The sequence below is a fragment of the Enhydra lutris genome, unplaced genomic scaffold, assembly GCF_002288905.1.
Source record: "Enhydra lutris kenyoni isolate GAN:26980312 unplaced genomic scaffold, ASM228890v2 scaffoldscaffold35, whole genome shotgun sequence".
Taxonomy (NCBI): domain Eukaryota; kingdom Metazoa; phylum Chordata; class Mammalia; order Carnivora; family Mustelidae; genus Enhydra; species Enhydra lutris.
This window is the reverse complement of record NW_019154119.1, coordinates 4167151-4189764: the sequence shown is the minus strand read 5'-3', so window position 1 is coordinate 4189764 and position 22614 is coordinate 4167151. Positions and strand designations below refer to the sequence as shown.

Here is a 22614-nt window from a genome sequence, read left to right as displayed (position 1 = left end):
CCAGGACCCTGAGATCATGACCTGAGCCGAAGGCAGCGGCTTAACCCACTGAGCCACCCAGGCGCCCCATTGCTTTTTTAAAGTTTTTAATCACAAATTTATGATGTAAATTTAAAGAAAACATCGTACAGTTTTGCTTGCCCAATCAATTGCAAGGCCTTCTTGCTCCCTTGCCCCACTGCACAATTAAGAGATCCCATACATACATATTCTCCAAACATACCATGTACTTTTTGCTCTTAAGACTTCTCTGTCACCCTCAAATGCTATCACCTTCAATCTCTATCTGTCCAAACCCTAACTCTTCCTTTCATGATGGAGCTGAAATGCTTCCTCCCTATAAGATGTTTTATCTAATCTCTTTAGTATTAGTATCTCCCACTCTATTTTCCCTAAGCACTTTGAAGCTCTAATATTTTAAAACACTTATTACTCTGTCTAAACTATAAATTAGTTGCTGAGTGGAGAGAGAGGGGCAGTTAAAAGGCGGGAACTCTCCTTGGCCTACTACCATCTGTTTATATCCCCTTCACTATCCTGTATTAGAAAAGTTTGCTTCCTCTAGTCTTTGGAGAGGACAGAAGTACCAGAGTATTATGCTCAACCCGGTTCATTCTTTTCTCTTCCAGCAGGCTGCTCCATAAATGTTTCTTGTTTAATCACTTCACCTCCTTGTCACATTCTACTTGCCTGGTACAAATTTTTATTCCTACTCGGCAATAATACAAATCAAAGCTCCAAAAAAAAAGAAAAAGAAAAAAAGAGAAAAGTTTGGATAGTGCTCGAGATGGACTCAAATGTTCTGTAGGGACCTGAGGTCAAGTCTTTTTTTTTTTTTTTTTTTTTTTTTAAAGATTTTATTTATTTGAGAGTGAGCAAGAGAGACAGAGCATGAGTGGGGAGGAGAGGCAGAGGGAGAGGTAGAAGCAGACTCCCTGCTGATCAGGGAGCCCAATGTGGGGCTTGAACCCAGAACCCTGAGATCGTGACCTGAGCCGAAGGCAGACGCACAACCAACTGAGCCACCCAGGCACCCCACCTGAGGTCAAGTCTTACGGGCACCTCTTGGTTGGAACATTCAAGGGTGGACAGTGCTCACAGAGGTTTTAGTAAGGGTAAGCATAGAAAGACCCAAGGAGGAAGAGGACCCGCAGGGAAAAAGCTGAGGTTAAGTCCCACACACTGGAGCTTGTCATAGGAGGTTCTCCTTTCACTGCACTGAAGCGTGACACTTAATCTTCTGAAGGGAGAGGTCTTTTTTCCAAAAAGCTGGGGGTTTACCTGTGTGCTCAACTTCATTGTAAGAACTTCGAACAAATTAGTCAAGTTGTATCCATCTTTGAGCTCTCACACTACTTAAAATAATCTGTATTTACCAAATGCTGCTAAACTTTTTGGATGTTAAAATTTTAGATAAGCTACAAAGTATAAACTCAAATGTTCTTCAGTAGAAATTCATATAAAAAACTTTAACTCTCTCATATTCTTAAGCACTGAATGTCACTTACCTGAGAGGTATCCACTCATACTTTTGTCAAGACTATTAAATTTTTGTCGATATTTTAATCTTGAAGGCTGAGGAACTGCCCACTCTGAGGTCCCAGTCTTGGGCGAGTTCCCTGATAGTGAAGCAGTTGAGGAAGTTGAGCTGTAACAAAATTTATTTAAAATCTTTATATTACTAAATAAAATACATTTAGTTAAACCTTATAAGGCAGAAACATTAAGAATCATACCTTCTATAGTACAATAGTAATTGCTTTTGTGTTTGATATTTTAAAGTTTTAAATAATTTAACCCCATTCTTAGGAAAGCAAATACCATATGAAGTACAGAACTACCGTATACCAAGAACGTACTATGTGCAAGGCCCTGTGTTGTGCTAGGACCTTTATGAATACTATTTCTTATCCCCATGACAAATGTAAAAGGTATTACTGTCCCTGCCTTTTTGATGGGCAAACTATGGCTCAGTGATGTTATGAAAAACAAGGTCATACATTCAGTGAGCAGCTAAGCTGGGATACCCAAGACCCTTATTTTCAGTTAAAGCTAACACTCTTGCTACACTGCTTTGAAGAATGTTATTATGATTTATATGAGGTATGGTGAATGAATACTGAAGCCTTTGTGTTCTCTAAAATTTAAAAGATATTCAATCAGCAGAATTTGCTCAAGAAAAAATTAATGATATACCATAATTATGAAACTTTTTGAGAAACATATACAGAAAGTATATAATTTTGGGCAAAAACTTAACTAATTAAAAACAGAACATTTTTGGTTTATGTGAAACATTTTTCCACACATGTACTAATCCTAAAAATAAAAAATTATTTTATGTGAGTTATAAGTAGTAAATTTACCTTAAATTTTACATTTCGCTATTGTAAAGTTAAAATCTGTGTAAGTTCAGAGCTTGCAAAAAAAAAAAAAAGTCGCTTGTAGATACTCCTTACTGAAAGCATTAAAAGTTGGAGGTTTTAAGCCTTCATACCTACTAGATCCTAGATCAATCAGAGACTGGGCTTTCTGTAAACTAGCACCGCCGCCGAGTCCTCCCATCATGAGACTGTAAGATGACGTATGAGGCAATGCTAAAAAAGGGGGAGGGGAAAAATGAAGAAAGAAAATGGTTCATGCTAAACAATTTCACAAAGTATAAAGGAAATCTATATTTACTGGGATACAAGTGTCCCAGTTTCTTTCTTTGACAGTTTCTCACTCATTAGCTAGAAGTACTTACTTGAAGAAGAATAAGGAATGGATAAAGGCTGAATGAGGCCAGCGGTTCCATTTGGTAGTGATGATGTGCTAACAGAAGGCACTAGGGGAGCAGGCATCATTAAGGGAGGAAGGGTGGTCCCTGAAGTCGCAGAGGATAAGGGGGTTGCCATAGGTGCAACTGGAGGCAATGAGTGAGGAATGGACAGATTGGGCATGCTTCCCATTCCTAGAGACAAAACAGAACATATGTCCCAGTGCTAGCAATGGACTATAAAACACAGAAAACAAACTGACAGTACAGTGAGCAAATCCACATTTACAGAGACACTATGGGCAAATTAGTCTTCTAATTAAAAAGTTCACTAAAGCAGCTTTGACTTAGTAGCAAGGGAGGTACACCACTGCTTTTAATATCAACATTCTGACCTATGTGAACTATGGGAATGCCTTCTAAGAAGTTAAAAGCATATGATGAAAGCTAAGGAACCTTTTCCAATTAAATATTAGTACTCTCAAAGAGAGACTGCATTACCAGATTAAATGTGGGGTTTTGTGTAAGGATAATATAGTGCTGTTAAGTTACTCAACTAACACATACACACATACACATTCCCCCAATGTCCCCCCCCCCCAAAAGGATAGTTACTAGATACGTTAGAAGACCCATTTATGTATATGCATTATTTGTGAGAAGGAAGTATGCCACATATTTCACTTTTCTTGTAAGTAATACATCCATGGATTTAAGGACAATTCTTTAAAAAGAATAAAATGATGACTTTTATTCAGTTACTAACTAGATTACTAGGTACACTCTATGTAAGTATGGTCACACAGTGATCTGGTCTTTATCTCCAGAGCTCACTGCAATAGTGAAAGAATTTAGTATTTTAAGATCTAACATGTAGATTCACAGAATCTAACTGAATGTTCCATACCAATGAGTGCTTCTTATATATAATTAATAAAAAATTGGCTAATCAAAATTAACAGAAAACAGATTCTCTCTGATGAATATATAAATTAATGAGCACAAAGTCTGCAACTTTTAGCCATAAATTTAGCTGGGTAATTAACCTTTAAATTAAAAAAAATTTCTACTTAGGAATAATTTTAAATCACCTCCCAACTTAAACCATCTAAGTGAGTTTAAAATTGTTCACATTTTTTGTGTGACTCATTCGGAGTAGAGAGGAAACTAAGAATAGTATTTAAGATCAGCTCTAACTAGGGGGGGAGGTCAGATACTTTATCATCCAACTGGGAATTGTGAAAGGGAACACTAACCAGACTTGAGGCCAGGACAACAGGCATAAATCAGAACGGTCCCTGGAAAACTGGGACACAAGGACACCCCTGCTATGACAGCGAGTTTAACATCTTATCTCAGACACAATTAACCTGGAGTCTGAGGATTATTGTTTTATGCTAACAAACCCTTTTCTAATCCCTAAATATTATGTATAGGGATCAAGTTTAACTATTAAATGCAGCCAATTCAATTAATAAATACACACCGAAACGAGCAGAAATTAATGGAGAGAACATAGGAGGTTGTTTCATAATAGGAGGGAGGACCACGGGCAACTGTTGGCCCTGCAGCTTTAGCTTGATGAGTTTCATTGCTATGGAGAACTCTTGCTGATCCATCTTCCCATCCTTGTTCAGATCTGATAAAGCCCTAAAAGGATTATGAAGTAGGCAGATTAGTATGTAGTGCTAGCATTATTTTTTAGGATAATAAAATAGAAACAATGACATAACATTCACATACAGATCATCACTTAATAACCACATATATAAAATTAAGCAAATAAAATCCAAAAAGCTAAAACCTGTAAATTAAGAAGTGACCAAAGATCGCATCTAATGAAATACTGCCCATCTACACAGAATCCATGTAAAGAGAATCTATGAGACCTTTGGGATGAATTCCACTAGTGTGGACAGAAAGAAATTACTCAGGAGTATAATCATTCTAAATTTAATTTATTAATTTGCTCAAATATTTATTGAAAGCTTGCTATGTGTCCAGTACTCTACCAGGCGTGGGAATATTCCAAGTGGAAAGAAAGATGGGGTAGCGGTTGACATTTCTTGTAAATGCACTGAAAAACAAAACTCTAGGGAGCCTGGGTGGCTCAGTCAGTTGGGCATCAGCCTTTGGCTCAGGTCATGATCCCAGAGTCCTGATATCAAGCCCCGCATGGGGCTCCCTGCTCAGTGGGGAACCTGCTTCTCCCTCTCCTGCTCCCCCTCTCTTTGTCAAATAAATAAACAAAATCTTAAAAAAAATTTTTTTATAAAACCCTACATAATATAAAGAACAATTCTGTTTAAGGTAGGAGCAGGAAAAGGGAGGGCTAATTTTGGTCTTACAGATGATGAAAGAAAGAAATGAAATAACTACAAAGTAACAGAAAGAAGATTTTGAGAGTTTGCCAAATTATAAAGAAATGTTTTTCAATGGCAATGTATTTATCTTTCCTTAAAAATTCTAAGGACATTAAAAATTTATCCAAGAGAGGGGCGCCTAGGTAGCTCAGTTGGTTAAGCGTCTGCCTTCAGCTCAGGTCATGATCAGGTCCTGGGATCAAGCCCCGCTTTGAGCACAATGTTCAAGTGGGGAGTCTGCTTTTCTCTCTGCTCCTCCCCCCAACTTGTGCTCACTCTCTCCTTAAAAAAAAAAAAAAAAAAAAATCTGTCCAATAGAATAAACCCCAATTATTTTCAGTCATTTACTCAATAAAATTTATTTTCCTACAAGCTGAAGAAATACTTAACAACAGCAGACTATGATGAAAACATCTTTAGATTAACACTGTATCAAAAACAAAATAAAACCAGACTATCAGAAATTTAAATTCATCTACAAGAGAGAACACTTTACCATATTTCAGCTAAAACAGGAGCCGGCAGGCCTGACTGTAAGAAAAAGGTACGTGCTTGATCACCTGAAGGTAATAAAAGCAAAAATCAAGAAGCACATTAGTAAATGGAATTCCTCCAATGCCTCTGAATAATAGTAGTGGACAATAATAATAAAGCTATTGCTTTATTTTCATTTTAATTGCAGTCACTAAGGAATAAATTAAACAAAAATAAGCATATAAAATTATTTACATTACATTAAAAAGATTTAAACAAGAAAGCCACAAATCAAGTTATATGCATTAATCAATGATGAAAGATTACATTATTCATCTTAGGTTTTTCATAATAACTGGTGTATAGCTTGATAATATTTCCAATTAATAAAATTCATAATTTAGAACATTATTCCCTAAAAGAGTTCTAAATAAAAAATACCAGGTGTTGGGAAAGACTGTCCCCCAACTGGTCTCATGGTCTCGCACAATCCTCTACGTCCTTCCGTGTGTGCCAAGAATGCAAGACCCTAACTGCTCTGCACCTGGGTTGTTTCTCAGTTTGGGTTTGTGGTGAGCAATCTTGAGGCGTGAAGAGGTAATGTTTCCCCCTGGCCAAAAAACAAACCTGCTTGCTAAATATGGTGGGTTCCCTCAGGCTCAATGTTTCTGTCCTATGACACAACTGCTGCATTTTTGCCATCCTTTTGGGCTCTCTGCATCACCCTGTGGGACTCAGGGAACAGAGAAGCCTATAGGAACATGCTGATGCTCGAAACACTAGCTGTGCCATTTGTAACAAAGTCCTTTGTCTCTGACTCAGGAACCCTGGGTCTTATGTCGCATCCATGAGACAGTAACAGACTATGTTACTAATTTGTAAGCAGGGTAAGCAAATCCCAGCCATGACACCAGGAAAGGTAGCTATTATTAGAGAAGCACAGATAACATTAAGTTATAATGGCTAAGAGGATGGACTCCAAAATCAGACTGAAAGTTTCCCAGCACAGATCAACACCAACAGCACAGATGTGGTAAATATTAGTCATTACAGTTACTATTACTGGAAATAAAGCATTCAGGTTTTTTGGCACAGAAAAAAAGTTTAATCTATACAAAAAATTTTGAGACACACTTAAATTAATCCTCCTTAGGCTCTGGAGGTCATCTTGCAAGACAAGAGCTAGTGCCGACAATTAACACTTTGTATCACCTCTCAAAAACGGAGGACTAGCATTATAAAAACAGATTGTAGGAAAAAACTTCTAGATTATTTTTGAGGAAATGGGTCTGATACATACTTCTTCTAGACCTAGTAATACCGACCATCATACAGGGAACTGGCACAATGGATTCGGAGCATATTAGTAAGTTTGGTTGGGGAAAAAAGTCTCAATTACCTTAAGAAAGAACTGAAAACGTTCTAGAAACAATGTTAAAGTGGGAAACTGAAATTCTTGGATATCCTTTAGGATCAAGAAAAGATCTTCCGTAAGCCAAATCCAAAACAACAAATTAAGACAGTTGCAGGTAAAATAAGCCACAATTTTTTTAATGCATAAATTCTGACTGATAGGAATTTAATCACTTAGTAATACAAAATTGATGGTAATCAAATTAAAACTAATTCTAAGACAATACATGAAAAGGAACATAACTGACAAATAAAATGTAAATACAAACCTGTTATGTAACCTCCTGAGGGTTTGAGGTTATCAAACTGCTTGTCATGCTTAGTCCGTTCCTCAGAGGTAATAGCCCACATGTTTGGCCCTCCTAAACCAGAAGTGAAAGACAAAGAAATTATAGTATGTATATATGAGAATGCTCCAAATAATTCTAAAATGTAAATATGAATCACAGATGTCCCTGTAGAGACAGTACTCTATCCCTGCATGACACAAACGGTAAAGTTCTATCACAACCATATATATGACACAGCCCTGAGGTTCTTCACTCATTCACCCCATTAACATCTATAGAATGATAACTGTATACCATTCACAAGAAATAGGCAATAAGCTAAATTCTGGAAATAAAAAGATGAATAAGATAGTATTCCCATCCTCTCGTCACACATTCAACATAGCTAATAACGGTCTATATACTTCACTTCTGGCTACCTTTTCAGTTTACTCAACTTCTACCAGTAAGAAACCAAATATGTTTAGGTATATAAATTCATATAAATTTGCTGTTTATGGTATAAAAATCTGCCCTACAGAGTCGCTTCCAGGAAATGCTTATCATTGAAAGGAGGGACCCACTATACTTTGAAACACTAAAACGGATCTGACTTAACAAATACTTCTTAGCCCTAAATGAAAGGATTAAAAAGAATCTATAAACATCCTCTTTTAAAGACAAGCTTTAAGATTAAAGTTAAAAATATAGAAACAGATGTACTGAAGAATCCTAAAACAGCTAAACCTACACACTTTCTAAATAAATACCACACACATAGCAAACTCTTGGTTTATCAGTTTATTATAAAGTAAACAAATTAACCTGTCATGACTCTTGTGACTAGAACTGTGGACCTAGACTGCTTTACTACCATAGGAATCTGGAAAACTGATGACAACAGAAAAACAATGACAACAACACAGGATGACAGAGAAGGAAGCAGCTCACTTGCACTGAGCCCCGACTCTATGTCAGAGACTTTTTATGCAGTACCTCACTGCTCCCACCGCTGCCCTCTACATTAGGTACTACTATTATCCCAACGACACAGGTGAGGAAACCAAAACCCACGGCGGTAAAGTTATTTGTTCAACATCACACAACTAGTAAGTGGCAGAGCTGAGATCGGAACCCAGGTAGCCTGAACTGTGAGCTACACTGTCTCTCGATATTTATGGTTAATATGCTTGTGTTTTCTGTACATTAGCTGCCACCTCTAAAAAGAGGAAGACTGGGGCGCCTGGGTGGCTCACTTGTTAGGCATCTGCCTTCAGCTCAGGTGATGATCCCAGGGTCCTGGGATTGAGCCTCCTATAGGCTCCCTGCTCAGCGGGAAGCCTGCTTCTCCCTCCTCCACTCCCCCTGCTCGTGTTTCCTCTCACTGTTTCTCTTTCTGTCAGATAAATAAATAAAATCTTTAAAAAATAAAAATAAAAACTAGGAAGATTATCTAAGTTTACAGGGTTGTAAAGACTGTATGTAATAAGTAATATATCAACTCTAAAAATAACACTAAATATAATTCATCTATTAGATCGGTAAAGTAACAACAGCTAGCATTTAATGAAACTTGCCATGTGTTAGGTATTTCTCTGAGAGCTTTATGTGCACTGTTTCTAAAAGTCTCGCAAGAATTCTATGAGGTTATTATTACTGTTATTACTGTTTTACAGAGGAGGAAACAGAGGCATGGAGAGATTAGATAATTTGCCCCAGGTATCAAAGTTGGTAAGTGTTGAAGACAGGATCAGAATCCACAGACTTAAAATTAAGAATCTTAAACTATCTGCCCTGACAATAATTAAAAACAAATAAACCCACAAATATGTTGTCACTTGATTTCAACAAAGACGTCAAGATAATTCAATGGGGAAAGGATAACCCTTCACTGAACCCTTCACTGAGAGGATGAAAGAACAGGACATCCACATGAACAACAACAGTAACAACAAATCAAACCATTTCAATCCTGCACCACATATGAAGAGTTAACTCTAAATGGATTATAGAATTAAACACAGGAGCCAAACTGAAAATTTTTGTGATGAAAGCAAACAAAAAACTCTTTGTGAATTTAGATTAGGAAATGATATTAGGACACAAATGACTAAAACTTTTTGTTAAGTTGGACTTTCTCCTTTCTTAAAGACACTGTTAAGAAAGTAAAAAGACAATGGGCGCCTGGGTAGCTCAGTGGGTTAAGCCTCTGCCTTCGGCTTGGATCATGATCTCGGGGTCCTGGGATCGAGTCCCACATCGGGCTCTCTGCTCAGCGGGGAGCCTGCTTCCCCCCTCTCTCTGCCTACTTGTGATCTCTCTCTCTCCCTGTCAAGTAAATAAATAAAAATCTTAAAAAAAAAAAAAAAACAACAACTACAGTAACATATCACTCCATGCCCATAGAATGTCAAATTTTTTTTTTAAAAACTGCTGGCAAGCATGCTGAGCAACTCAAATTCTCACATACTGCTGGTGGGGAAGGAAACTGAGACAATTTACAAAAAAGAGTCTAGCAACTTCTTATGAAGTTAAATATCCATTTCCCACGCAACCCAGCAATAAGCTCCTGGGTAGGGGAGCCTGGGTGGCTCAGTCGGTTAAGTGTCTGCCTTCAGCTCAGGTCATGATCCCGGGGGTCCTGGGATGGAGGTCTGTGTGGGCTCCCTGATCAGCAGGGCGCCTGCTTCTCCCTCTCCAACTCCCCCTGCTTGCGCTCACTCTGTCAAATAAATGAATAAAATCTTTAAAACAAAAACAAAAAAACTCCTGGATATTTATGCAAGAGAAATGACTTTTTCCAGATAAAAATCTGTCCTCTGATGATTTTATAGCTTTAGACATTTGGTTTAGACACGAAAGTTGGAAACAACCTAGATGTTTTCTACAGATGAATGGATAAACAACTTGTGGTACACATTTATACAATGGAATTCTACTCAGCAATGAAAAAGAAAGATAAATACAATTACATAGATGAACTGTGAAAGTATTTTGTTAAGTGAAAGGAGCCAGACACAAATAGCCATGTATTGTGTATTTCACTTATATGACATTCTGGAAAAAGCAAAACTGCAGGGACAGAAATCTGACCAGTGGTTGCCAGTGGCTAAGGGCAGGGTATAGGGGATGAGGGAAACTTCTATGTGATGGAAATGTTCCATATCCTGATTTATATGACTGTATGCATTTATTAAAACCCACTGAACTATATATATACTTAAGAAGGGTAAATTAGACTTCAATAAAGCCAACTTAAAAATAAAACAAACAAACAAAAATACAGCAGCTAATACATACCAGCCACATGGAGGCTGTCAATAAATTAGTTTCCTTACTCAACCCAATGCCAGGGAACAATATAACTAAGGAGAAGTCAGAGCATTAAAATCTTTCTCAGGCTCTTCCCCTTCTGGTAAAGGTACCCTTGCCAGAAAATACTGAGAGCAAGACTGTTTAGTCAGAAACCTCAAGACTATTTTAAGTCTGGAGAGTCTGGTTAGGAAGGTTTGAGCTGCTCTAACACACATCGAGAGAGTGTACATCCCCCCAGGGAGTGGCAAACTGCTTCCTAAGACTGCAGAGGGCTCTGTGGCATCAGAAGGACAGCGCTTTTTTATGTCCCACTGACACTTCACTTTTCCTTGGCTACCTGTCTTTGCAGTGGCCAACTCAACTATCTGATAAGGTCTCTCGTTTAGTTCCAACAACCTTGACACCTTCATACCTATTCAGCCAAAAACGATTTTGGGGCATCACTGTGAATGACTAGGGATACAAGGATGAATAAAATGAATGCTTTAAAAGGAACTCACACACTCTCTTAGCCAAGAGAATCACACACAACAATCATGATTAAATGTTATCATGATTAATGTCACTTATAGAATAAAAATGCCTAAAGTATTATGACAAGGCATAATTTTTAAGTAGTATTTAAATAATCTTTAAATTGGACACTTAAAAAATGACATTAAAACATAAGATGTTAATGCACTAGGAATTTTACACAAAGGAAAAGTTACACAGAAATAAGAAAACTAGAAAATATATGTACTTCAAAAACCATTTTAAAAGAGTTGATCTGGGGCACGTGGATGTCTCAGTTGGTTAGGTGTCCAACTTGATTTCCGCTCAGGTCAAGATCTCATGTTTGTGAGATCATGCCCTATATCCGGCTGGGTGTGGAGTCTGCTTGAGATAGTCTCTCTCTCCCTCTCCCTCTGCCCCTTCCCCCTGCCCCTTAGCTCCTGCCCCACCCCCGCAATAAATAAATAAATAAATAAATAAATAAATAAAATCTTAAAAAAAAAAAAAGTTGATCCAATTCTGGTTTTCTTAGAATATATACTAACCGAACCTTTCCAAGAGTCAACAGTTTATTATTTTGAACTTAACAATAAAAGATTTCCCAATTTTTCTCTGTATTTATTTGTAAGCCTATAGAAAGTCAGGAAAACCTAAGTTTTGGGGTTGATGTTTAATATTTCCTTGAAAAGCCAACATCTTTTTACATTGTCTGATCACTTCAGAAATGTATTAAAAGTCTATCCACTTCCCCCACTCATCACTAAATTGAGAATGTGGTATTTCCATAAAGATTTCTGTTGCTTATTCTCATCTTCTCACCTACTGGCTCTGTCAAAAATGTTCTTATGGTCTACATGGAAGGAAAAACAGACATTTATAGAGTATCCACTATATGCTAAATCCCATGCAGTAGATAGTGTCACCCCTGTTTCACATACATAGACAAACATACATACACATATGTATATGCACATATGGGTACACACACACACACACACACACACACACACACAAGTTCCATAAGGTTAAGTCAACACAGCTGAGTTGTAGCATAGCAGTATCCTAACACACAGTTCTGAAGGTACACGACTCAAACATGCTCAATCCTGCTTGTATGCTGCAAAATTAACTGAAGACTATTTCTGGATCCAGTTCAAAATAATAGTTAAATGATGTATGTCAACCCAGTACAAACTTAAATCTCTAAAACACAACTAGAATACTGGTCTAGATAGAACTAAAGCCTTAACTATGATATGAATAATGCATGCTTGGGCTGTTATAAATGCAGTGCAGTACCACCTCTAATTCTGCAGATCCAATGTTTAACAATTTCCTAATTACACAGATGAAAAGACCAATGAACTCTAAAATTCTGAAAAAGTAATAGAACTCTAAAATGGCACTTTTTCCTCCTAAAGCCATTAGCCATTCTCTCCCTCCCCATCCTCCTTCCCTCTTCCATATTTTGAATATTGCCACTGTCAGGGGCTTCAGAACTTCTTACTCATTTAACCAGTCTTCAGTACCCCCACCCCCCAATTTTAAGGCTGGAACAAGCTACAGTACACTATAATCAACAGGCAGTAACATGAATTTGAAGTAGCCTCTTGCTTATCACCTGATGACTCAAATATCAGGCTCTCTGTGTTTACAGTTTTATTACATTTTTGAAAAGCAGAAAGCAAACCTACCATGATCAAAGAAGACTCTGGCAAGGATGATTCTGCTGGTGCAGAAGACACCAGAATTAGAGTCACGAGTGGTAAAAATATGACGCACTGATCTTTTTTGCTCTGTTGAGGAGATGGGAAGTGAAGCATCAAAGAGACTAAGAAAAGAATATCTACTCAATAGAACTTTCTGAGATGATGTAAATGTTCTGTATCTGCATTGTCCAATACAATGGCCACTGGCCACATGTGGCTTTGAGAGCTTGAAATGTGGCTATATGACTGAGCGACTGAATTTACTTAATTTTTATTAATTTAAAGTTAAGTTGAAATCGTCACATGTAGCTAATGGCTACTATATAAGGCAGCACATCTTTGTGAGAACCAAAGAAGTCTAAATCTGTAGTTAGTCTTGGGATGATGAAATAGACATGGCAAAATGTGAGAAATACATTTGAAGCGTTTAGACACACAGCTTGGTCTAGGGCACTTAAAGACAGGTTCCAACGGTACTGGGCATTGAAAAGATTTAACACCATCTATAATTGAGCATTTACTAGAAGAGCAAACACTGCTTTTGAAAGTTTTGCGCTATATGTGAATGCCTCTTCTAGTAAGATCTTAAACTTTGAATTCGGCTTGAATTAGATATGAGCAAGATCATCTTCAATCTTCAGCTGTATTATAAACTAAAGAGGGTACAAAGTCTACATTTGCTATCAATTCTTCGGAATTTAAAAAAAAAATTACTACCTCTAATCCTTTTTTAACTACCTTGATTCCTAAACGTCACTCCTAAAGTAATTATCCAATATTTTGTCAATATTATTCTTTCATATATAATGCAATGAGCTACAAAGTAGATACACAAATGTTAAGGGAAGGGAAGAAACAGAATGAAGAAAGACTAGGCCTACCTACACTGCTTTCTTTTATGTCCATTTTGTTTGTAAACCTTAACATTTTGATTGAAGTTTGAAACTAAACTATGTGTTTAATGCAAACTCCTATGTGTGGTGTGTAGAAATCCTAAGTTTGGGTAGAGCACATTAGTACTACAATTATTACCCTGATTCTAAACTTATATTTATCACTTATTATGAAGAAAAAAGCCATTATTCAATTTTTAAAAACTGCCTGTGGCATCAAATAATCTTCATAACCCCACAGCATTTCCAGCAAGGCTCACACTGATCTTTAAATAAGAGTTCTGAAAAGGCAAAGAGCAAAACAAAACTCTTATCTCAAGCCGATCCTTACATGACATAGAATTCTACCACACAGAATTTAGTTTTACCTTTTACACAAATAATTCAATTTTCTGAAACTTTCCTAAATCTCACAAGGTCAATCCTTAATCTTAAAATTTTAGATATACAACATGCATTTTTTTGTTAACAATGTGCTTAATTTGGCCCTATGACTGAAAACGTGTTTTTAAAAAGGATGCAACTGATCAAATATAAGATGGGAGCATTAAAACAGAATCATTGTTTGAAAGCAGTAGAATTATTCATGATGCTTCCTTCTTTTTCTTCTCCTAGTGTTCTTTAATATCACTGCTTTCGATTTAAATGTTAAAGAGTTATTGACTAGACTCTCTATTCCTTTATAATTGGCTAATGAAATTTACCACAAATTTAAGAAGTTCACATCTTAGATTTCTTTAGCAATTTAAAAATATAATGCATTTTCTCTCTTAAAAATATAATGCATTAATTCTAAGTGACATACACACTACCTTAATACTTATTAAGGGTGGTTAATTTGTATTTGGGAAAAGAATTAAAACTAGAATAAGAAAAGAAACTTTAAAAACTTTTTGTTACTGAGTTATCTAAACATTTTCTTTAAAAATGTTTCATAGTAAACAATTGTGTGTGTAGGCATACACAACCCTTTAAAAAGGAATACTTAATTTTATGTGCATATTACTAAATGAATCTTTATTAGCTTAGTCAGTTTACAATCATCCTAAACTACTGAAATACCTTCAATAGTCTTCACTTACAGCACTCTGCTTTTTGTCCTCCCATTTTATGCATCAAACACAATATACCTTTAGGTTATTCTTAACTGCTGAAAGGCAAGCACACATTCCAGATGATACAGCAGAACGTGCTTACATTGAGCCACAGGATTTACTGCATAATATTCTAATAGAAGATATATGCAGTGTTCTGAAGTAAACTATCAAAACGTTTTCAGTAAGAATATTTTAAGTTTTGCATTTATTAGCTCAAGGAAAAATATCAAGAGGAATATATTACCACCTTTACAACCCCCCCACCCGGCATAACCTCTTTATCTTTGCACAAGCACAAAGCAGCTTACCATTCATAGCTGTGGGAAACTGAGCCATCATGGTCCTGAATTTTCCTTGCTAGCTCTCAGCCATCTGCAACATAAAAACATTGTGCCATTAATAATACAACAAGGGCAGATCACAGCTTTAGTGCACCAGCTTAGCAGTGGGAATGTCTGTCCCCTTGAGCTCACACTTCCAAGAGGAAACAATGCAGAGCTGCTGCTGCTGCTGAAGGGGCAGGATTTACATTTAGGGAAGGAGGGTAGGAGACTTTGTTGGGTAATGATGCTGCCTTTAAAACAGAAACATTTGTAAGAAAAAACAGTCCCATATTTCATAGCAAATACTGAATAAAGAAACCCTTGGCATGAATCAGCTTTGTAGACATCAACTTGGGAGAGAGGAAGGTTGTTATAGCTAGGCAAGATGCTATTTCAGAGAAATCAACTGTATAAATTAAGTGTATAATAACATGGAAATCCGTAACGTTCTTTTCTTTAAAAAATCCCCAAATGAGAAAAATACCCAAAATAAATGTGGCACAGGGTTCTACAGGTTTATAAAAATTTCCCAGAATTATTATAATATATATGTTTATTTAAACAACTAACTGTGCTGGGCAAGTACCCTGTACTAGGAACAGAAGCGACTTTGGAAATTAACAGCTGTGATTTAATCCCAACTCTGCTATTTTCCGAGCTGTGATGGCGGGAGAGTTATTTAATCTTTTCGAGTCTCAAGATTCCTCATCTGTAAAAATACTCTGCACGAGTATTTTTTTTTTTTAAGTATTAGATATATTCCAGTACACTGCATGACACACAGTGAGTGTTTGATAAATAGCTGCTATTTTGCAAACAACCAGGGAGGAGGAGTGCAATATAATCTTGAACCCTGAATTCATTATTTTACTATGAATAAATTCAAAATTCATTCCACGAATCTAGAGGGTAAGATCAGTTAGGGAGAGTGAAGACCTGGGAAATTTATAATAATGTACTTAGTAATTAAAACCATGGCTTATAAACTGCAGGGGGAAATCACTATATTAAAAAGACCATTCAGTAGCTCATCATTTGCCCAAATCATTTAAATATTAACACTTTTAGAAGCCCAAGGAAAAATGTTTGCACAAGCCACGTGAACAAAGAAGGCATAAAGAGTTACACGTCACGGCGGATGGTGTCACTAGAGGAGCTCCAGAGGAGCTGCCGGAAGTGCTACAAGGCACCAGACCGTAGTGAGTTTGGTGTGCTCAAAAAGAACCTCCAAAAGTTAGTCACACCAACAAAAGACTGGTATATACATCCAATTTACTGATTTACAAAGAGAAATTTAATAGCCAAGAAAACAGTCCCTTTTCTTCCTATCAAGCAAATTACAACATCTACTAAATTCCCACCAGATCACTGTGTAGTGAGGGAAGGGAGTTACCAGTGATTAGAATGCTTAATGACATCATGCACTGACAGTCAGATACATTTCTCTACACAACAAGAATAAGCCAAGGACTGCATAATAGGGACGGACAGTTAAACCTCCAATAATGCTTTGAATGACACTGCCAACTTTACTCTTGTGACTCCTAGCTTTTCTGTATGCTACCACCATACACCATCCCCCCTCTTAAAGTGTATACTCTTTCTTTAGGTGTTAATAAGCTTTAGTGCAGCTTCTTTGCACAGCAAAGAAAACCATCAACAAAACTAAAAAACAACCTACTGAATGGGAGAAGATGTTTGTGAATGACATATATGATAGAGGATTAGTATCCAAAATATATAAAGAACATATAAAACTCAATGCCCCTGGGCGCCTGGGTGGCTCAGTGGGTTAAGCCGCTGCCTTCAGCTCGGGTCATGATCTCAGGGTCCTGGGATCGAGTCCCACATCGGGCTCTCTGCTCAGCAGGGAGCCTGCTTCCCTCTCTCTCTGCCTGCCTCTCTGTCTACTTGTGATCTCTGTCTCTCAAATAAATAAATAAAATCTCTAAAAAAAAAAAAAAAACTCAATGTCCCAAAAACAAATAATCCATTTAAAAAAGACACAGACATTTCTCAAAAATAAATAAATAAATAAATAAAGGCATACAGATGGTCAACAGACAGATGAAAAGATGCCCAACAACACTAATCATCAGGGAAATGCAAATCAAAATCACAATGAGATATTACCTCATGCCTGTCAGAGCAGCTAAAATCAAAAATACAGGAAATATCCAGTATGGGTGAGGATGTGGAGAAAAAGGAACCCTCATGCACTATTGGTAGGAATGGAACTGGTGTAGCCACTGTGGAAAACAATATGGAGGTTCCTCAAAATATTAAAAGCAGAATGACCATATGATCCAGTAATTCCGGTACTGTGTATTTACCAAAAGATGAAAACACTAATTTGAAAAGACAGACGCACCCCTATGTTTATTGCAGCATTATTTACAATAGCCAAGTTGCGGAAGCAGCTGACTGTCCACTGACAGATAATGGATAAAGAAAATGTGGTATACAGAATGGAATACTACTCAGCCATAAAGAACGAAACCTGTGGTGCCTGGGTGGCTCAGTGGGTTAAGCGTCTGCCTTCAGCTCAGGTCATAATCTCAGGGTCCCATGACTGAACCCCACACAGGGCTCCCTGCTCAGCAGGGAGTCTGCTTCTCCTCTTCCTCTGCCTCCAGCTCTACCTACTTGTGCTCTATGTATCAAATAAATAAATAAATCTTAAAAAACAACAACAACAACAACAACAACAACAACCAACAAACCCAAACCCTCCTTGTGAGCCACAGGTTCAAATCCAGTGTTCTTACCCCATGTAAAGTGAGTTCTTGACTACCCCACCATGTTTAGATATTATTCTCTGTGTAGTAAACAAGTCCAATACCTACACCTTACATTACCTTTTGAAAAAGGAAGAAAGAAAAAACTAACTTGTACGTAAGTGGAATTTCCTCCTATCTAGGAAGAGTATAGTGACAGGTGAAGTCTAAGTGTGGTAACAGGATTTAAAAAGTTCCATTGCAATAAAGCTTTTAAAAAATTTTTTTTTTAATTTCAGTATAGTTAACACTATGTTATACTAGCTTCAGGTGTACGATATGGTGATTCATCGTAAGTATACCCCTAATTACTTCACGTAGTTCACCCATTCCCCCGCCATCCCCCTCTGGCAGCCATCAGTTTGTTCTCTGAGCCCCCTGGCGCCCTGCTCACAGGGAGTTTTAAAATGTTCAGAGAGGGACATAGATTTCACTTAAGACAATCAATGGTGAAGAAAAGACTACAGCTATACCAGGGAGATCAGTTAGGGAAGAGATGAGAACAATAACTGACACCTGATCTAAAATAGTGGCAGACGGAACAGAGCAGAGGGGGTGAACTGGAATAATAAGGAAGGGTTTAAAACAGGTAGAACCCAGAAACTCTTTAGATATGAGGGATTATGAAGTAAAATGAATCAAAGTGATGACTCCCAGGATTTGTTTGTGAGACTGGGTGAATTGTGGTGTCGCCAGTTTTAAGAAAAACTGAACACAGAGGAAGTCTCATAAATATCGATATGACTGATAATTCCCCAATACAGAAATTCTACAAAAAAGTCTGACACTTTTATTTCCCCAATTTTAAATTGTTATCAGTAATGTTAAACCAAAATAAGTTAACATGCCTGCAAAGAAACTGTTTACTTACAGATACGCAGTAGCAAGTAGCAAGACCTATTTTATTAGGTCTCTGAGACGAGATAGTTTCAAAATGTAGAAGAAAAATCCTCCAAAAATGTTACATGCAACACACTGTATAACTGCATAAAAGCATGAGAATTACCAGGGACAGTTTGAAGAGAAAGCATGCACTTAAAAAGGACAAAGAATAGGATCCCACAGTCACAAAGCCTTAATCAGTTAGGTCCAGGTCTAAAATTTAAAGATTATCTGTCTAGAACTTACAGTTAATCATCACATACCCTATGAATACAACAGAATGCCACATAATAGATACTCAGTAATCACAGGTATGATTCTGAAATAAAACCAAAGAATGGATCAAATAATATAATGGGAAGGGAGGGCAAGTAAAGCTGAAGGTACCAGTATTACAGAACTTTCTTTACCTGGGATTTAGCCCATGGTACATGGGATTTAGCCAGCCATGCATGCAGGTATCATTACATCGATGTATACATGTAACAGCTGATTGACTGTGGTAACATCTGACTATGGTAGTGCAGTTTGTTGGAACCAACAAGCTTTTACTATTTCATATCTGTTATATCAATTCTCTCTGCCCTGTTGTCAAATAATTACCTCATGCTTAACAATTCTACTAATCTACTTGCAGAATAGTACTTGTACAAAGAACAATTGAAATTTTGAAAAATTAGACATTTTACACTTAAATCAATTTTTTAACTTTTTAAAAATAGTTTGTTTATTTATTTGACAGATGGAGATCACAAGTAAGCAGAGAGGCAGGCGGGGGTGGGTGGGTGGCGAGAAGCAGGCTCCCCGCTGAGCTGAGCAGAGAACCCGATGTGGGGCTCGATCCCAGGACCCGGGGATCATGACCTGAGCCAAAGGCAGAGGCTTTAACCCACTGAGCCACCCAGGCGCCCCAATCAATTTTTTTACTTTATGTAATCATACTAGCTACCATTTAATAAGTGCTTACTATTAATGCAATACACTTCTATTAATCATCTACTACGTATTACTATGTGTTGTGCTCAATACTGAGAATCTAATATATTCTAGGTTGCGTACAAGGAGCTTCAGAGGAGAAACAGAGGAGCTTGTAAAACAGGCCTCCAGGTGCCAGATACTGCTAAACACCTTTGATAACACTAATAACGTTCACAATTATCCCTGCAAGGCAGAGGATACTATATTCATTTCACAGATGAAGAAACAGAAAGGCTAAGTTACTTGCCAATATTCACTGAGTGATGAAGCCAGGATGCGATCCCAAACCTGTCTAATTTTAAAGGCCACAAACTTCCCTTCCCATGGGCTTTATATGCCTCTTCTTCTCTTAAATTGGGATAATAATTAATGATGAGTAGGGCACAGCTTCCTGAGAGTAGCAGCTCAACTTAATGGTGGTATATTTGTAGGGGAGAAGGAAAACAAGCCAGAGATGTCTTAAAACACATAAGTCTCCCATGTACATAAATTAGGGGACAGCTAATTATTTCTTTCCTCTTGGTATAACCCTCTCAGAGGAAGAAAAGGGTGATCAGCATCTCCCCAGCGACATGCCTGACGCCTGTTTCAGATGTGTGTGATCGGAGTCAGCATCCAGCAAACACCTGCCTCCATTCCTTAGAAGGGGTAACATGATCTTGGGCACTCTTGGCAGTTTGCAGTTATCATGCAATTAGAACACTGTGTTAATTACCTTTGGCTTTAAAACATTCATGTGGAAAAGAGAATATTCACATGGAGCTTTCCTTGAACATTATAAATTAGTGGAGAACTGGCACTGTTACCTTTTGAGACACCAAGAAAACTCATGTGGTAGATAGCAGGCCTAAAGCAAAGAAGAATGTTGCAAATTAATATAAAGCAAATACCACTTTAGAATTTGGCAACTACATTCATACTAAGGCAGAGAAAAGCAGAAATGCTTTATTAGTAGAAAAGACAAAATTTTTTGTCTGTCTAGAAGAACAGTTTGAGAAGGAAACAATCACAGTACTTACTTAGTTCAAAACCCTCAACTTTCAAAATGGGAAGACTGAGAGACTTGTACAAATTCACACAGCTAGCCAGTAGCAAAACTGATCCTAGAAACCACATCTTTTATGTCCAATGATCTGGACATAAGAGTTTCCCAACTTGCCTGACTGTATCACTTGGGTCATTTACTAATCTAGAGATTCCCAAGCACATCATTGAGAGATGGTGTGAATTAGGGCATGAACTTTCTAAAATGATCTTATTGCTTTGAGACCTTCTACAAAGCTACTAGTTTTCTTCCAAAACACCTTATTTCACAATTACAAGTTCAAGCCCAAACTTGTTAGTATGAAACACGGTTGAGTATGAAACATAATTCAGAACCTCACCTCAATCTACTTTACCACATTCATCTCTAGACATGTTCCCTTGATTCAGCTTTTTCTTTCTTTAAACAGTGCTTTTTTCACTCCCCTATTTCTTTGTAAAGAGCTGTTCCCCATCACATTCACACTTTTTTCCTCATTCTTCAACTCTCAACTCAATGGATACCCCCTGAGAGACTTGTATCCTCCCAGTTAGTTACATCTCCTACGTTGTCCACTGCATTTGTTCATCCCACCGTAACTTCATTTATCATACTGTATTTCAACTGCACGTTTCACTTGTTCTGGGCAAAGACTTTTTTTTTAGGCTTGGTGCCTAAACCAGACCTCCCAAAGACAATGTTCAATAAAGATTTGCTGAACAAATGAATTGGGTAAATGAGTGGTATGGGTAAGACAAACAAAAACGAAGCAAGGGAAGCATGGAGCAAGGCACCGCGGAACGGAATATACAGAAAAGAAACTCTAAAGGACCTCCTTGAAACCCCGCAGGCACCAGGCTCTGGATTTTAGACCAAATCATCCTTTGCAACGTGGTCGATCCACAACTTTTAAGTTTTATGGCCTGTTGATTTCTGAAGCTTTTACATTGGGATAGAAAGACTTGGGTTTTTCCATTATACTTATCATGTTCATTAAACATTGTTGAGCTTAAATAATCTGACTGAAGGTCTGACATTCAAAAGCAAGATAATCAAGTTCTTGAAGGCCTATCTTATAAAACTTTCTCCAGTGCCTCCTCCACTTCACGTACTATGTACAGAGAACCAATTCTCCAAACTTACTGATCAGTTGGAGAAAATGTTCCTTCCTCATCTGATTCCTCAGGAGATCAAGGTCGGTCCCATGAGAGAATGACTGAGGCAAAATTACTTACTTCTTTACAGTTTCTGCAGTAGAAGGAAATTTACAATGTACAATATGTTCTTTACACCTGCTCCCTGTCTAGCCATCCCTTCTTTCATTCATCCATTTGTTTAGTTATCAGACATTAATAGTCACTATAATAAAAGGATTTGAAGAATGTTATTAGAACCCAGAGGACAGAACTACCACTACTAAGGAGGTGAGTTAAACTAGGGCACGTATCACAAAGGAGGTAATATTTGGGTAAGAAGGCTCTAACGTGATTATGATGGCAAGGTAAGTGGGTTCCATGCATTCTCAGAGTGAAAGACATCGTATAGGTGCATGGACAGGCACTGATACAGAGAAAGGAAAAACACCTGAATCTAAGGGAAAGATCAGTTAAAAGGAAAGTACATAGCCAGTATCACAGTAGAGACTTTCCTATTCAAAGATGGTGTGATTTGAGAGCCATGGGATTTCAAAGAACTCACTTAATTTTAATTGTTAAAAGACATCTTAAGAGACCCAATAGTTTTAAACTTGGCTCCTTGCAATTCTAGAAATTTCAAAGCGATACGATAGATGTGGAATAGGGAAGAGGAATGCAGGACTGGAAAAAGATACCAACTTCAATGAC

The 22614-nt window shown here is 37.4% G+C and overlaps 1 protein-coding gene across 3 annotated transcripts in view; it reads right to left on the bottom strand.

Moving 5' to 3' along the window:
- LOC111154052 (intersectin 2) overlaps positions 1 to 15412 on the bottom strand; it is a 110299-nt gene extending 94887 nt beyond the window's left edge. The window contains exons 1-8 of one of the 3 annotated variants that reach the window (XM_022513409.1): positions 15095 to 15155; positions 12782 to 12883; positions 7278 to 7370; positions 5618 to 5681; positions 4245 to 4408; positions 2747 to 2953; positions 2498 to 2597; positions 1509 to 1648 (exon numbers count right to left, since the gene is read on the bottom strand). In XM_022513409.1, coding sequence (XP_022369117.1) covers positions 1509 to 1648; positions 2498 to 2597; positions 2747 to 2953; positions 4245 to 4408; positions 5618 to 5681; positions 7278 to 7370; positions 12782 to 12883; positions 15095 to 15125 — 901 coding nt within the window. In that variant the 5' untranslated portion in view covers positions 15126 to 15155. Of the gene's footprint in view, positions 1 to 1508; positions 1649 to 2497; positions 2598 to 2746; positions 2954 to 4244; positions 4409 to 5617; positions 5682 to 7277; positions 7371 to 12781; positions 12884 to 15094 lie in introns of all 3 variants that reach the window. The other 2 variants (XM_022513411.1, XM_022513410.1) reach the window with 2 other exon arrangements.
- Between the last annotated feature and the right edge of the window lie 7202 nt (positions 15413 to 22614).